This window comes from Leptidea sinapis, chromosome 2 (assembly GCF_905404315.1).
Source record: "Leptidea sinapis chromosome 2, ilLepSina1.1, whole genome shotgun sequence".
Classification (NCBI taxonomy): Eukaryota; Metazoa; Arthropoda; class Insecta; order Lepidoptera; family Pieridae; genus Leptidea; species Leptidea sinapis.
Window position 1 is genome coordinate 26434285 of NC_066266.1, and position 17555 is coordinate 26451839.

Sequence of the window (17555 nt, forward strand, 5' to 3'; positions counted from 1 at the left end):
TATGGGGTGCATTGTTTATATGTATAGAACGCCCCTATATATTATTATACTCTTTGAGAACGTCATTGCATAGCAATGATTCTGAAATTCAACGTAGTGTTTAAATTCCATTTGTTTGCCGTAGGTTTTAAAAGTAGTCTACCTTGCAAGATTGGGTATTGTTAAGAATAAAATTTGCCCATATTGCAATTCAAATGAAGGAACTGTGGACCACCTTATTTTCGACTGCCAAACATTTCTGATTGACAGACTTGTGCTGGATAGTGAAATCAGTGACTCCAAAATTTTATGTGATTCTTCATCCCGCCCGCCTCCACTTGATCAATTATTAAGAAACAAAAGAAGTTATAAACCATTATATAAATATATTAAGAATACAATTCTAACAATATAAAATAAAGTGAAGTGATAAGTGAACTGTGAAATGAAAAGTATACATATTTAGATAGTAAAGAAAAGACTTGACTTAAAGGTCTTAGTTACCAGGTCATAAAATCCAAAAAAAAAAAGTAGTCTATGCGTAAGGTTTAGGTTCAACTTCAAATACCTTTTTTTCTGGGGCACCTTTATATATATACAGTATACCTTTAAATAACTACAGTACAGGTAATAATTTCATTTTTCAATTCATATTTCATACTTTCTAAGGTCTCCGCTGGTATTCGTATGGGAATAAATACTTAACCAGTTTCTCTTTTGTTACAGCTGATTCCAGTTAAGCGATATGGCATTCTCGTTTAGAAACATAATTTCGAATATTAATTATTTCAAAAGACCCGAGGAATCATTAGAAACTAGCCAAAAGAAACGCAGAAATACTTATCAAGACAATTGTTCGAAATACGAAAATATAGAAGATAGCACATCTCAAAATTCAAGTTTAAATTTACCACAATCATTTAAAACATATGCTGAAAAGAAGGCATCATTCTCTGACACAGATATTATAACCATTACAGACGCACCAATTCGCCATAAGCGTCGTAAATGTAAGAAGTTAAAAGTAGACATCAAGAAAGCAAGTCAATCTATGAATCAAATTCATGATAAATCTAATGTCGAAAACACACCAATTCATGCTTTAATAGAACCCAAAACTTCCGATACTTTTAGTGAACACTTCCGTGGATTTGATTTTAACAAATCGTTCGATATTTATGATGAAATCTCTGACTTTGAGTCAAATATTGATGAAGATTTTAACAATGAATCTTTATCTGATCATTCGACTGATGCTCCAAAATATGAGCTGAAAATGTGTAAAAAAGCTTCAACAGACATTCAATCAACAAGCGACGAGGAGAGACCTGGACCTTCAACAACACCAGAATCCTTTGCCGATGTAGAAATAGACAAAAATGAAGAAGAAAGACTTAAATTGTTGTTAAACTATCAAGTGAGGATGGAAAAACTGGAGTCTTTCTTAAATAAAATGCTTAATGAATTTCAGTTCCATATCAAGGTATCAAAAGTCTTTCACACCAGATCCGTTGTCACAGCACTCCCTGGGACTGATCTCTCAGACATTCCTAAGAGTCTCGGGGAAGTTATAAGCTTAACCAATTCTAATCCAGACCTAAACAACCCAACTTCCTCTGCTGCATGGAATATTATAGTGGAAAAAGAAGATTTTCAAATGAAATCTAAACTTCGCAAACAACTAGTGTCCATAAAGAACTCTATAGAACAATTTATTAACAGCCATTTGCAGAACGAGGGCACAAACAAGAAGTATTTAATTACCAAAAAAAAGAGTGGACATCAGAAACAGTCTAATATCAGCCATAAGAAGAAACACAGATACTTTGAATACCCTGACTTGCGTGATGCAATGCTAAATCTATTCTGTATGGAAGAAGAGCTGCACGAGAATGATTCAAATCTGAGCTTTGATTCTTGTAAGTGTATTTGCAAGTGTAGCCAATCCTCGCCATCACAGACTGATTCAGGCTTAACATCAAAGTCTAATGATAATACATTGTCAATTACTTCATCTATTGGCAACTTTAGTCTTGATTCAACAACTTTAACAGCTTATTCTGAATCCCTCGATCAAATCGTTAGCTACAATAGCTTCCATGACACATCTTTGTATTCCACATTGCTACAAAAAGCAGCTATTGAACGTATCACATTCTACATTCAGGTCCACAGTATTCAACTGCAATGTGAAGAAGTGGCACAACAATTTGAAACAAAGAACTCCATTTTCTTTCACTGCCCCTCCTGCCGATGCACAGAAAAAGATGAAAATGGACTCATGAAACATATTTTAAGCCAGTTGCACTGTGAAAAGATACATTTTGTGTACAAAACTGCATACATTAAGAAATGTGTTTCGTCCGGAAAGGAGATTCAGCCAAGCACCGTATTGAATCCTATGACAATGTACCGAGATGATAATAAAATTGTATGCTTTGGAGATGCTGTATATGCCTGTTCACTGTGTTTTGAGAATCTGATAGTTGGTGAGTCTGTTTTGATAACCCATTGTTCCCAGCCGCAACATGTTGAAAGAAGAAATTTGTTAAATAATATTATTGATTAACAAAAAGTACTTCAATAATATTATTATGCAATTCCATGCTCAATATCCGGTGATTTACAGAGTTAATATAATAACTTGAAAGTGTGTTTTGAATAATATTCAGAAGAAAAGTTTTGATTGGTTGCCATTTGATCAAAATATTTCACCAGGCTGGTAGTACATAATAATAAGGAAAGAATATAATTGTTTTGTCCATAATTTTTAAAAATGATATATATGTGCCATTTACTGGCATAAGAACTACATACTTAACCAAAACTCTTAAAAAAATAAGTAAATTGATTCTCAAAAACAGAAACTTGATAACGATTCCATATTTTTTTTAAGTATTATACTACCCAGCGTTATTATTAAGCACAGTTGCATTTATTTCTCGTATTAGTGCTTAAGTGATTATCATATTTCAATTAATTTAAGTAATATTTAAATGTTATGCGAATTAAGTAGTTAATATGTTTCACTGCATGATAACTGACATTAATATATACTATCCTTATCTCTCTATGACTTTTCTCTATCTTTATCTATGACTAATTGACTAATTGGATATTTTTTATCGAATCATCTATTATTTTATTATAACCAGTTACTTTTTGTAGTGAAAAGTTACTTGGAAATCTTTTGAATGGTGCTAACCTTTTTTCAAAAGATGGCGCGAATTTAAAAAACCTTGCAGCAATAGTCATTCAGCTCTCAAACTATTTATATTCAATGGTGTTTATAGTTTGAAAAATAAAATATTGTTGAAACATTTTTCAGTAATCTGTAACAATTTACAATTGGTGTTAATTTAATTGAAGACATTAAATTTAATTTATATAAAGCCTCTAATTATTCATATTATATGAAAAATCAATTTCAAACTGCCAATACCAAACTTACCTCTCAAAATTAGATAAGTTTATATGCAAATTTGAAATTTTAAAAAACAGAATTTGATAAAAGTTCCTACATAGATTCATTCATATTATAGTAGAAAATATTAGTAACCAGCCTATAAACAGTGGTTCAATCTTTGTTTATAGCAAATGTCACAAGCACTTTTAATTGATATTTTAGTCCAGTAATTGCGATAAACAAATCCCTATTCCATTGCCAGTGCAACTTTTTTTGTAATTATGTAATTTTAATACATCCTGTACTTAATATACAGGATGATTTTTTATTGTTTTAATGCTCGCAATTTTATTTACAGTACATTATAAGAACTGTTAAAAATATTAAAGCCGCCTTAGCAGAAATTATGTGATTTTTATAAGTTCAGTAGTTTAGTAGGTATTTTGATATAATTTTAAAAATTTGATAAGAAAGAAAACTGATTTTTGCCAAAAAATTGTATTTTTACAATATAACAATTTTTGTTTAATAATTGTTTGATATAATTGATATCAAGACTGATTTTGTATATTCAAATTTCAAACCCACCTTGTGATAAATCCAAAATTGTGCATAAACTTACAGATCTCATATTCTATATAATGTGTCTAAGTCGCGAAGTCGAAAGAATTTCGGTCATCGAACCTAGTGTGAAGGAGATGTCATCATCTGGGCCAAGTACTATAGCTAGGTGAATAATTGGTATTGATGTTATTTTTTAATAGAAGTGTAATTTCTTTTTTTCTATAACTAACATTTATGTACAATAAAGTATTTCATTTCAGTGAAAATTAATACGATTTTAATATTAACGTTTTTTTCACCTTTACATGTCAATTTTACTCTATGATTATCCTTTTTTGACTTCTCTTTCATCTGGACAGGAATCGTGTATATTCGAAACCTTAGCTTTAATAATAATAAAGATGTAAACATTAATGTAGCTTTGCTGTTTAGAATTAGATTTTATGATGTAAGAGTGTATGATTTAAAAATATGAAGAATAGTAGGAGACACTGTTCAATTGTGATATGTGACAGCGTATTATCAAAATTGTTTTACAAGGCATTAGTACAGATTACAGTATAAGTATTTAGCATGCAAAAATCATAGTACTACAAATGACGACACATTCAAATTGTACCGTCAGCAAATATTGCTGTACCTCCACTCGTTGTTGCATTAAAAGACGCGATTTATAATTTTACAATCTTTGTGCTATACTAAAAAATTTATTCATGCTGTAAGGTAAAATGTAGGTACTAATGTAACAAAATAATCTCATCGACATGACAGAAATACTGCTATACTATCTGTACCAAGTGCGAATAGTTTTTTTTTTTTGGAAATACAAAAATGTTAAATCGAATATGAAAGTTTTTGGCAAATATTCGAGGTAAATGAACATTTATGGGCGGGAAATAACTCCCATTCAATAAACTATGATTTGCAATATATATTACGAACTATCAAATTGGATTATTAACAATTGACTACCTATTCATTAGACTGAAATAGTGTCTCCTATTTTATTCAAAAATTGCAATTTTTTATAGTAAAATGAAAAACAAAAAAAAATACGTTTAAGTTCTGTTCGCCGATAGTTGATAAAAATAAAGTATTGTGCTTGACAACAGCTGAGTACCTCGTACCACAAGCCTCGAAAAGCGACACCTGTTATACAGTTAGCGATAACTAAGTGACAGTAATCATTATTTTTATCAACCGTTGAGTAACATATACATGTTATATATAAGGTTAAAATTGTGCTATTTAACATGTAAGAATGTATCCGAATTTTTACTCAATTTTGTATTGGAAACAGTGACTGTGATGGAATTACTTCAAATAGATGTAAGTCTGTATTTAACCCCACGAATAGTATTAGTAAGTATCTCACCTGTGTGAGAAATTTGAAAAAAAATACATTTAAATACCCACCAAAAAAAGTTGGACTATTTTTTTTTTATGTTTGGCACAGCGTTAATATTGTCATTTTTCTCTTCACTAAATTCTGTTACTTTTATATATAAATCGAAAATAGCTATATACGGCAATTTTTGTGAAAACACACAGTACTTAAATAAAATCACGGAATAAAAAAAAATTGAAAGCTTTAAATCTGTATCTAGTTAAAAATTCATAATGTATTTACAAAATAGTTGATTTTCTATTGAACATGTCTGTGATCCCATGAGAACTTAATTTTTTTTAATGTGCTGTGATGTAATCCGTAAGGTTTTTGGAAAAGTATAATAAAATAATAGACAGTTTGGAAATATTGTTTTATTTTTATGGGTTGCCAGATATTTCCTAGGGCTTAGTACCAGGGTAACATAAGAAGCTGAAGAAATAGGCCTATATAATGTTGATGTGTATAGTTCTGAGTTCTCCACTCAAAATTCAGCTGAATATTAAATTAAAAACAAACATAAGTAACAAATTCATTTATTCCCCAACAACCTTAATACTAGATACATTCTATAATCACAGTACACCATAATTTTGGCAACATAACACAGAGAATATAGAAACAAAGAGAACAGTTCAAATCTAGACTCACAATCACGCTCGAAAATTGTATGAAGCAAAACTTTGCGATTGTGTTGCGACCGCGCTTTGAATACAACGCCACGCAATGATAGTAGTGTTCAGTGAAACTGTCCAAAATCAGCATATCCAAACTTAAAAAGCAAGCCTCTTTTATTTAATCATTTTGCGAAATAATTATATTTCAATTGTTAAAACAATATACATTGCCGATGAAATGTGCGAAAGTCGGATATTTTGCATCAATGAGCTTCTTAAGATTGTAGTATACAATACAATAGACTTTGAACATTACTGCAACGACATAAGGTTTTAATTTGAATAAATGTTTTAATGTTATCTGTATAAGTTAATTTATACGTATGCAACGCCGCTTACACATTATTGACAATCTTTTCCAAGATCATGAAATCATAAAATTTGTGTGACGTAATTTATAAAGGTGCGTACAGACTGGTGTAACGTAACATGAAGTGATCTTCCTATTCCTTCGCGCGCGGCTTGTAATGTTCGTAGCGTGCGCGTGAAATGGTCATTTTGCGCGCAAAAGACGTACAAACTATGAGAAATTTTTAAAAACTTTCATGATTTTTTTATGAAAACAAGCGACGAGACGATCAGGACGTTCAGCTGATGGTAATTGATACGCCCTGCCCATTACAATGCAGTGCCGTTCAGGATTCTTGAAAAACCCAAAATTTCTGAGCGGCAATACATAGCGCATGTCACCTGGAGACATAAGATGTTAAATCTCATTTGCCCAGTAATTTCACTAGCTACGGCGCCCTTCAGACCGAAACAAAGTAATGTTTACGCATTATTGCTTCACCGCAGAAGTAGGCGCCGTCATGGTACCCATAATCTAGCCGGCTTCCTGTGCAAAGGAGCCCCACTAGTAAAATGTACTGGTATTATACATTTCACCGGTCTGTACGCACCATTAGAAGTGTCTACACTTTACAACACGGAGTGTCACCTCCGCCGTCGCGCTGGCAACACCGCCGGCCCTTTCCCGCCACAGGTCGGTCCCTTTCGTCCCACACCACGACACCGTCGCAGGCGCAGATCCGTTTCGGATTCTGGAACACTCCGGCAGAACGCGCTATGATACCACACGCTATCCTGAACCGAGAAATTAATGCAATTAATTAATATACAGAGTGGTATTTTGAGAAGGGCGGTTATTGGCAAGTCATTATTAATATTATTATATTTCAGCTGTCAAATAACTATAAAAACGAAATGATTTATTATACTATACAAATGATTTAAGTTTTCTTTAGTGTTAATTCCGCCATTATTTGTTTCCAAAATTATCAACTACAGTTGCAATAACCACATAAGAAACCATGAATACTTTAGACAATGCGAAACTAGTTTAGATTTGAGTCGTAAGTTCAAGTAAGAACTGCTCCAGCTAATTTCATGAAAATGTTCAAGGTATCAAAAATAAAATAAAATGGCCTATGGTTCCAACTATTTTTAATAATTTCCCAGAACATTGGCCAATAAAATGAGCAAAATTCAAATTTTAGCTTTGGACGTCAACTTCTCGGCCACCCAGTATAGACCGTACTGTAAGTTTGCTTAGACTTTACTTATGGAAAACTTAGCTGAGATGTAAGTATAGTATATTTATTGAACTAGGCGTTACTTTGCGAAAATCCATAATTATACAAATGATTTAAGTTTTCTTTAGTGTTAATTCCGCCAATAATTGTTTCCAAAACAATTCGACTCAGTATCGTGCCAGATTTTGGCGAGACAACACGTCCTGAGGATGCCTCGTGTAGAGGCGAAACACGTGTCGAATTGTTTTAAAAACAAATATTGGCGGAATTAACACTAAAGAAAACTTAAATCATTTTTATATAAAAGAGTGGCAATGAGTTTCTTGGTACTTCTGATTAGCTCAACCTTTTACGAAGTAGCGGTAGATTCAATAAGAAAAACTATCTTTTGACATTCATAAGAATCATTTCCGTGACCTACATGAATAAAGTGATTTTGATTTGATTTATTAAAAATGAAAGGAAATAGTTTTTTGTTTTATTATTTTTACACGTAAGAAAACACACCTATTCAAATTTTTTTTACCAATACTATCGTTATTGTTGATATTCTATCGAGGATAAATCCTGTCATGGTGTGATTAGAGAGACGTATTAACTTATGCATTGGAGTCAACGGAAACCATTTTGAACAACTTATTAGTTAGGTAAAAGGGAGATATGAAAAGTAATTTGTAAATATTTTCTATTTGCTTTCATTTTTAGTAATACATATCTTTCCAAAGTTTGAGCCTTATCAGCAACAGATACCGTTGCTTGAATAATACAGGTATTTTTTAAAAATCGTTTGGATCGAATTCCGTTAAATAATCAAGAAATTTTCAAAAACGAAATATGCAGTTATTGGGTTCTTATAAATCAAGGGCATGACTCCTTTCACGACTTTTCGCTAAGCCTCGTAGTTTCCGACTTGGCCATAACCGCCCTTCTCAAAAATCCACCCCGTATACAGGGTATAAAAACAACTACATCCTAAAAGTGGGGGGTTGCAATTGGACCATATTTCTGAACATATTGGCACCACAGATTAAGTATATTATATAAATCTCAGGCTCTCAATCTATAGACCTGACACGGGAGTGGGTCAGGGATTGAAAATAATACTCCGCTTATAGGAACGAGTCTTTATTTGCGTTCACTTTTTCTGAACTTGCACTTCGCCGGTCTGCCGCTGTCCCTCTTGTGGGCGGCGGTACCTTCAATGCGTCACACCGCACAGAACCCTAAGTCTCTTCTATCTTTTTCCTCTTGGAACACTTCCACTTTTCACTACTTCTTCTTCTTTACACTTTCGAGTCAGAACTAGAACTGCCGTAGGCCACGCTTAGTACGGCTTATATACCCCGGGATCCGTTCTATTTTCAAAATGATTCTTCCATTCCATCTTTAAATTTAAATTGTACTAGAAAATTCTTTAAACTATTTTTATCCTGCTTACACATTTTCCATCCCTTTTTTCTGTTCGATTCGATCCCGAACTAACTAGAAATTTCCTTTAACTTTACAAAACCCAAAAAAATCTATACACTCGTAGGTGTATCGAACCCGGGTCTACAGCGTTTAAAGTAAACACGTTTCCGCTGAGCTACGAGTATTGCTGACGGAGCTGTTAAAATTAACAATGTCTTGAAGTCTGACAACTCTCGTCATATACTTCGAAGGGTAGCAACCCTTCGAAGCGTAGCAACGCAACAGACCGTTCTTACACATTGCTTAGACTTTACTTATGTAAAACTTAGCTGAGTTGTAAGCATAGCATAATCTTTTATTTCGTTTTTATAGTAATTTGACAGATGAAATCCTATTAATATTATAAATGTGAAAGTTTGTGTGTCTGGATGTATGTTTGAACTTCTTTAACGCAAAAACTACTGATTGGATTTTGATGAAACTTTACAATAATATAGCTTACACACCAGAATAACACATAGGCTATTTATTACTTATAAAACTATCGCGTGAATTATACTTTATATGGCAAAACAACGTTTGCCGGGTCAGCTAGTATAATAATAATATTGACACATTTTTACACAAATTATCTTGTCCCAAACTAGGCATAGCCTGTGTGTACTATAAGGTACGAGGCAACGATATATTTAATACAATATGAAAAGGGGTGCACTATAGATATATATATATATATACACAAGCTGACACAGCAAACGTTGTATTGGCGATATTAAAATCGCGATACAAAACTAACTGTTGATCGTAGATGGGTCAAAATTTGAAGTTGTATGTATTTTTTAATGCTGACTCATAATCAAACAAATTTAATGAAAAATATCAAAAAAATTAAAAAAAAAATCGTGTGGACCACCCTTAACATTCAGGGGGATGAAAAATAGATGTTGTCCGATTCTCAGACCTATCCAATATGCACTCAAAATTTCATGAGAATCGTTCAAGCCGTTTCGGAGGAGTTCAAAGTTTAACACCACGACACGAGAATTATATTAGATATATTGGTTTTTATGTTAAAAATGTTTATTTACTTAAGGTACTTAATTAATCTATGACACTTGTTAAATAACTATAATAAATGGTTCTACTTGTGAGTACGCGGATTTCTACTATAAATTGGTTACAATGGTTACTCGGACTGGCCCTGTAATGGTTATAGACGAAAGGTTAATGGTAAATGAGTCCGGCCCGATCAATGGTTATACGCGTACTGCCTTACTAAAGGCAACACATGGTTATAACTTATAAGTAAACTAGTGGACCCGACAGACATTGTCCTGTACACACGTCTTAAATTTGAAAAATCGGTCCAGCCGTTAGGAGGAGTTCACTAACATACGCATGAGCAGGAGAATTATATAATATGGACGGAATTGAGAATCTAAACCAATCTCAAATTCACTGAAACAAACAAAAAAATCATCAAAATCAGTCCAGCCGTTTAGGATGTAGTTTAATTGTGAATCTAAACCATTCTCGAATCCACCTGAAGACACACACCAATCTCAAATTCACTGGATCACACAAAAATATCATCAAAATCGGTCCAGCCGTCTAAGAGGAGTTCAGTGACATACACACACACACAAGAAATATATATATTAAGATAATTTTCATCTACTAAGCAATATTTGTAATATAATGCTGTTCGATTGATTTACTTCGAAAACAATATACTTAGTTAAACATACATAAATACTTATAAACATCCATGACTCGGAAACAAACATCCATATTCATCATATAAATGATTGCACCTACCGGGATTCGAACCCGGGACCTCTAGCTTAGTAGTCACTAACAAAGTAAATTAAGTAAAGTTAGTTAAGCTATGACAGACAAATACCAGTGGGAGGCTCCTTTGCACAGGAGGACGGCTAGATTATGGGTACCACAACGGCGCCTATTTCTGCCATGAAGCAGTAATGTGTAAGCATTACTGTGTTTCGGTATGAAGGGCGCCGTAGCTAGTGAAATTACTGGGCAAATAAGACTTAACATCTTATGTCTCACGGAGTAATCTGTAAATCTATAAAGAGTATACTTAGGTATAACTTAGTGGAGTGTCTTAAACCTCTTACTTGACTTTGGTATTTTTTTATGAAAATAAGGGATGAGACGAGCAGGACGTTCGCTGATGGTAATTGATACGCCCTGCCCATTATAATGCAGTGCCGCTCAGGATACTTGAATACCCCCAAAAATTCTGAGCGGCACTACAACTGCGCTCGTTTTCTTGAGACATCAGATGTTAAGTCTCATTTGCCCAGTAATTTTACTAGCTTCAGCGCCCTTCAGATCGAAACACAATAATGCTTACACATTACTGCTTCCCGGCAGAAATAGGCACCGTTGTGGGACTAATATATCTAGCCGGCATCCTGTGCAAAGGAGCCTCCCACTGTTGTCGCCTCTTACGACACCCTTGGGCCTGGAACTTCCCTATTCTTTTAATGCCCCGGGGAAGCACAGGGCAAGTTTATATGGAAAAATGTCCGCTTATGGTTCGTAAATACAAAGTTGTAATACGCACGGCTCTCCGCTGTTCCCATTAATTTTGGAGACGGGAGTCGAACCCCGCCCGTAGTCGTCACGTTGTGACGTCACTGCCACCGATCTACCCAACACATCCCACACCTGCAAATAAATAAACCTAAATACATCTCAAAATATTTTCTTGTGGCTGCGTCGTGGTGCGGGTCGTTCCTAGTACTAAAATATGTGAAGGGATCGCTTACCGTCATCAATTTGCAAATACAAAGTTTATCTTTATATAATTCTTAAAAAAATATAAACATCTAAGTATGTTTCTTTTGCTTTATTGTATTTAAATAATTGCTCAACAGCAAAATGATTAAAACGTCAAGTTTGTTCCAAAATTTTGTTAATTTAAATGGGCACTTACCTGACATAGGACACTGTATTCTTTTTAATGCTGTTATTTGGACAGTTTTCATTGAACACTATGTTATTGCGTGGCGTTGTATTCAAAGCGCGGTGAAAACACAACTGAACCAAAACTCTGCCTAGAAGTGTAGGTAGAGCTGTGCTTGAGACAATTTTAGACCGCGTTTGTGAGTCTAGATGTCTATTGTACGTTAATGCATCAATGATTTATGCACGGCGCGGAGCACGCTAGAACAGGCCCCGCTTTTTCCGCAGTCGCCAGGATACAGTGTGTTTACAATAGAATGAAAACAAATGTTTTATTTGTTACAATTTTTTGACAATCAATTTAATTTTGAAATGTTTACTAACATTACCTCACATAAAAACGTTTAAAAGTCTTTTTTTAAGGTAAGGAGACGGTATTCCAATAAAATAAGTAATATAATAATCATTGCAGATATTACTATCAATAACATTACAGAATAATGACTACTGGAGTAAAACATATCGTCCACCGAGCACGTGGTTGCGTAAGCACTTCGAGACGATCCAACAGTAACTGCCAAAGAGGATGTAAGTAAAAATTTACATTTAGTTAAGTATGAACCGTGCAGTCATTTGAAACATAAGTTTGAAATAGTAGTAATTACAGTATGGCGATTGGCGACGAAGTATAATCCGGCTAAGATTCGTTTGTTATACGTGGTTTGAAAGCGAACATTTGCTTAAAACCTAGTGGATTTCGGCTAAGATTATAACCGTTATGCTGAGATGGTTTGGACATGTCGAGAGAATGAATGAAGAACGATTGACGAAGAAAGTGTATAAGGCCAGTGTGAATAAAAGTGTTGGAAGTGGTAGACCTAGGCGGACGTTTCAAGATCTAATCAGGGACGTCTTGAAAAAAGGCCAGGTTAAGCCGCAGTTCTTATGACAGTGTGTTTTTAAAAGATGGCCGCCCTACCAGAGCTCTGTTTTCCTTATTGGCATTGACAATTTGACATTTGTCTAAAGTGACAGCTGATGTATTGTGAAGCGGATGCGCCTACACGGTTTAATAACATTATGGTCAAATGTGTGTAAGAAATGTTTGTAAGCATTTTATAACATCAGTTTGAGACTTCTTCACGTGCCTCTCCGACTCGCTAGTCGGTTGGTAGTTAGCTTTGTAGTTTTAACTTTTTGTTCTTCGCGAGGCGAAATAGTACTGCCGCACTCACGATGCCAGCCCACTCTCGGATGTTGGACAGCCAAGACTTTTTTCTGCGACCTACGCCTCTTCTTCCAGCAACTTTTCCCATCATGATGAGTTGTATGGGTTCGTACCTCTCGTGCCTATTCACGTGCCCCAAATATGCGATTTTCCTCATCTTGATAGCCCACATTTCGAGAGCTCCTATACGTTTCCTGGGGTCTTCTTTAATACTCCACGCCTCACATCCATACAGAAGTATTTGCCGGATGTAATAGTGCAGTAAACGAGTGCGCAAGGAAATCTTAAGTTTGAGACTACCATAATGTAAAGTTGATGGGAGTTTTGCTAGACATATACATACCTTTAATACATTATCGACTATTCTGAAAGTGGCTCTTCCGTTCTCATCAGCCACGATGTTGCCAAGGTCACCAGCGTGTCGCATATCGGGGGGATCCAGAGGCCCGCCGTGGGGGGACTTATACGGGTTGAAGTGACCACCGATAGAGGCACAGCCCTGGCAATGAACAATGTTCATTCATTTTTATTTTTATCGTATTCTCTATAGAAAATACGAGAATTCCATATAAAAATCATTTAGATACATCAATTAGTTTCCGAGATATGGAATTGTAAACACATGCGCGCGACGCGAGTTTTCACCCGCCAGCCGGTGTTCGGTACGTGTGACGTCATAAGTCAACACTCGCGCTGTACTTTGCGACCCGTAGGTTACTAGGAGATTACGAATATATTGTTTGGAATGTTTAGTTTTAGTATAAGAAAGTCTTGTGTTGGGCCGAAGTGTAAAAGCACAACCACTTAATAAGGAAATAAAATTGAGTGTGGACCTGTGACGTCACACAAGGGAAATAAATATTTATGGGAAGTATAACCAGCGGGAGGCTCCTTTGCACAGGAGGCCGGCTAGATTATGGATACCACAACTACGACTAGATTAAACCTCTTGCTTGTAGGCTAAGCATGTCAACAGGCCAGGTTTATTACTTTAGTGTGCGTGACAACTACCTCTTACACTCGCTCCAATATAGACAATTTACTTCTGCAAATTGTCTATAAATCTTATCTTCTTAATATATATAAATAACGTGACACGTTGTTTGTCCTCGATGGTCTTCTAAGCTAATGAACGGATTCAAATGGGGATTTCTTCATGGAGTGCAGTTTAGTCCAACTTGAGAGATAGGATAGTTTTTATTTTGATTTGAGACATACATATTTTTAATTCCAGTATATGTTTTGTATGGACATATTTTCTATGAGAGAATTTAGTGACGCACGGTTTGACAGTTCCGCTGTGGAACAATTTCATTATAACAACAGGGAGCATTTTTACGAAATAATTCTTGATGTTTTGAAATATTATTGGCAAATTCCTATAAAACAGTAAAACAGTTTTTTTATTATCTACAGAACAACGTCTGTCGGGTCAGCTAGTATATAATAAATAGTAAAAGTCCCTATAACGCATTACCCTTCTAACACGTATAACTCGCATATTACGCGTTTTCTATTAATAGCCCATATCTCACGGGCATTCCTCCATATAACGCGGGAATTTCCCATAAACATACTTCTGTACTGTGAAATTTATAATGATTTGTATAGTTCGTGATTAGGTTCGCGTACTTTTGCTCGTGTGTCAATTCTGTTATTACAAAATTAAATTATTTTATTAGATTTGTGTATTAAATACCTTAATAAAATAGTAAAGCGTAAAGTAGGCGAACAATTGGAAATACTTATAACGAATTGTGATTAATTATTATTATTATTACGTAGTACGAGGTTGTAAACAACGCGTTATATAGAGAAATATAACGCCTCCTTATCTTATAACGCGGAACCATTTTACGGCATTATAATATTGACAATAATAATATTGACACACTTTTTACACAAATTATCTTGCCCCAATTTAAGAATATATAGCCTGTGTTATGGGTTACAAGACAATTATATATTTAATACAATATACTTACTTATACATACATAAATTCATATAAACATACATAAATACATTTAAACATCCATGACTCGGAAACAAACATCCATATTCATCATATAAATGCTTGCACCTACCGGGATTCGAACCCGGGACCTCCAGCTTAGTAGGTAGGATCGCTAACCACTCATTATAGGGCAGATTACCTGTATTTTCTTTAATATTCAAAGTCCAAACCCTGAAACTATCAAATTTTCGTAAATGAGCAATGGATACGTCAAAATAATGGACTTGGCGAATATTTACTTTCCGCTTAAGGCGACACTAAATACCAGCGACCTTGAACGGTATAAGTTCACGACTGTCCGCCCGCCATCAATGTTATAAAGCCATTATTTTCAAAATATGTTAATGTTTATATGCTAATAATTTTCACTATTGATTACTAAACTGAATAAATGTACCTACACAAAAGTAGCACAAACTAAAAGAATAAGTTCTCTGAGAGTCGTACTAAACAAATGCGTCGTGCCGAGAAAAAACTTGTTCAACTGCAAAGAAAAGTGGTAGATCAAAATAGCTCTGGAGTGTTAACTACAACCAACAGCAAGCATAATCAACCTACAAATAAGACTTAAGGGTATGTGTGATAGGATAAAATAGTATTCACAGCTCTAAATGCTATATTTCCACAATAAAACTTGTCTATAAACACCTTGTTTTCTGCTTAGCATTCGCTTTAATAAAAATAGACAGCTCTCACCATTAGTCATCCATTTCCTCACCTCACTCATATCTCCAGTCTCATGTACATGCAGTCCATGTTCCCCTGGTGCCAGGCCGTCGATGCTCCCGTCAGCCACCAGAGATCCTTCATCAGTCTGCTGGAACCGGATCACACCCATCACTCTACTGACGGAGCAGTTGTTATTGATCATAGCGACGGCTGACTGCGATTCTGTCCAGAAAAATTATGCAGTGCTTATGTTGAATTCCCATAACTCTAAGATATTAACAATACTGTTTAAAGTGAAATTAATGGGCAAATGAGACTTAACATCTTATGTCTCAAGGTGACGAGCGCAGTTGTAGGTGTCGCTCAGAATTTCTGGGTATTTCAAAAATCTTCACTCGGCACTGCATCCTAATGGGCAGGGCGTATCAATTACCAGCTGAACGTCCTGCTCGTCTCGCCTTTATTTTCATTTAAAAAAGTACAATCATTCATAATTTGAAGCTCTTAGAGTGCAGCGTTGCCAATTTTCTCTTAAATGTATATAATGTATTGATATTTTAATAAATATTTTGTATGAAAAATATCGCAAATGAAAAATCATACATCATTCGATTCTAATAAACGGTATCTAAACAAATTGTTGTTTTTTAAAGTGATAACCCTCACTTCTAGGATTAATAAACAGATAAAATTTTAAAAACAAAATTTTTTGAACGATGCGGGACTCGAACCCACGACCTCCGGCGTTCCTTGAACAAAGCATTCAAGATTTTATGACGACGATACGTCACTCGAACGGTTAGCTTAGTTGGTTAAAAAAAAAGGTTTTCTCTTAATGATTCTTTTAATACCAAGGTTATGTTATATCGTGAATAGCCCTCTTCTTCAGCACTAAGATAGTATTGATATCGGCTGCACTGCCCCATAACAATATACCATAGGACACCATACTTTGAAAAAATATAAAAAAAAACTAGGTGTGCCGTGCCGTTTTATGTCAGTTAATTGTCTAATCTTTTTAACCGCATATCCTGCAGAACTAAATCTATTAGCTAATCCTTCAATATACCCCATTGTAATTTGGAATCAAGAGTAATCAATACTCCAGATTCCACCGGATATCTCTCTCTCTGCTTAAAAAATAATCTCTAATTTAACTTACGACATTTAGTGCGTTAAATTTTATATATTTGGTATACTTGATGTTTAAAAATCAGTTATTGGCGCTAAACCAATACACGATGTCAGATAGAACATTGTTGTTTACTTCGAGTTACTACGAGTGAAGTCCGCAAACAATACTAAAACATGAATTTTTGTCTACAAGATTAGTATTTAATGTAAAAAAGGAAGAGGGAAGGTCTAAGAATAGGCCCTTGTGGTATCATGGCCCCAGTAACCAGCGTTGTATGTTAAAGACACTCACAACACAAGAGTTTTAATGTCATTGGTAAAACCAGGGCTAAGAAGTTTGTCTCTAGATGATTATATGATGATACCAGTGGGAGGCTCCTTTGCACAGGATGCCGGCTAGATTATGGGTACCACAACGGCGCCTGAGTTTCGGTCTGAAGGGCGTCGTAGCTAGTGAAATTACTGGTCAAATGAGACTTGACATCCTATGTCTCACGGTGACGAGCGCAGTTATAGTGCCGCTCAGAAATTTTGGGGTTTTTCAAGAATCCTGAGCGGCACTGCATTGTAATGGGCAGGGTGTGTCAATTACCATCAGCTGAACGTCCTGCTCGTCTCGTCTC

The 17555-nt window shown here is 34.9% G+C and overlaps 2 protein-coding genes across 2 annotated transcripts; one reads left to right on the forward strand and one right to left on the reverse strand.

Moving 5' to 3' along the window:
• Positions 1-660: 660 nt before the first annotated feature.
• LOC126971471 (uncharacterized) lies at positions 661-5703 on the forward strand. The gene has a single exon (XM_050817803.1). The coding sequence runs from the start codon at positions 725-727 to the stop codon at positions 2546-2548; it is 1824 nt and encodes a 607-aa protein (XP_050673760.1). The 5' UTR covers positions 661-724; the 3' UTR covers positions 2549-5703.
• A 153-nt stretch (positions 5704-5856) lies between these two features.
• On the reverse strand, positions 5857-16020 carry LOC126975048 (copper chaperone for superoxide dismutase). The gene is made up of 4 exons (XM_050822842.1): positions 15848-16020; positions 13458-13613; positions 11546-11649; positions 5857-7096 (listed from the first exon to the last, which is right to left on the reverse strand). Exons 1-4 carry the CDS (start codon positions 15998-16000, stop codon positions 6925-6927), a joined length of 585 nt encoding a protein of 194 aa, XP_050678799.1. The 5' UTR covers positions 16001-16020; the 3' UTR covers positions 5857-6924.
• Between the last annotated feature and the right edge of the window lie 1535 nt (positions 16021-17555).

What these genes read in the sequence shown, in the direction of transcription:
- LOC126975048 (XM_050822842.1), bottom strand. Translation starts at nt 16,000, where the DNA reads ATGATCAATAACAACTGCTCCGTCAGTAGAGTGATGGGTGTGATCCGG. An exon ending in AGACTGGAGATATGAGTGAG is followed by an intron (nt 13,614 to 15,847) that starts GTGAGGAAATGG and finishes GTTCATTGCCAG; the next exon opens with GGCTGTGCCTCTATCGGTGG. An exon ending in AATGGGAACAGCGGAGAGCC is followed by an intron (nt 7,097 to 11,545) that starts GTGCGTATTACA and finishes TTCTCGGTTCAG; the next exon opens with GATAGCGTGTGGTATCATAG.
- LOC126971471 (XM_050817803.1), top strand. Translation starts at nt 725, where the DNA reads ATGGCATTCTCGTTTAGAAACATAATTTCGAATATTAATTATTTCAAA.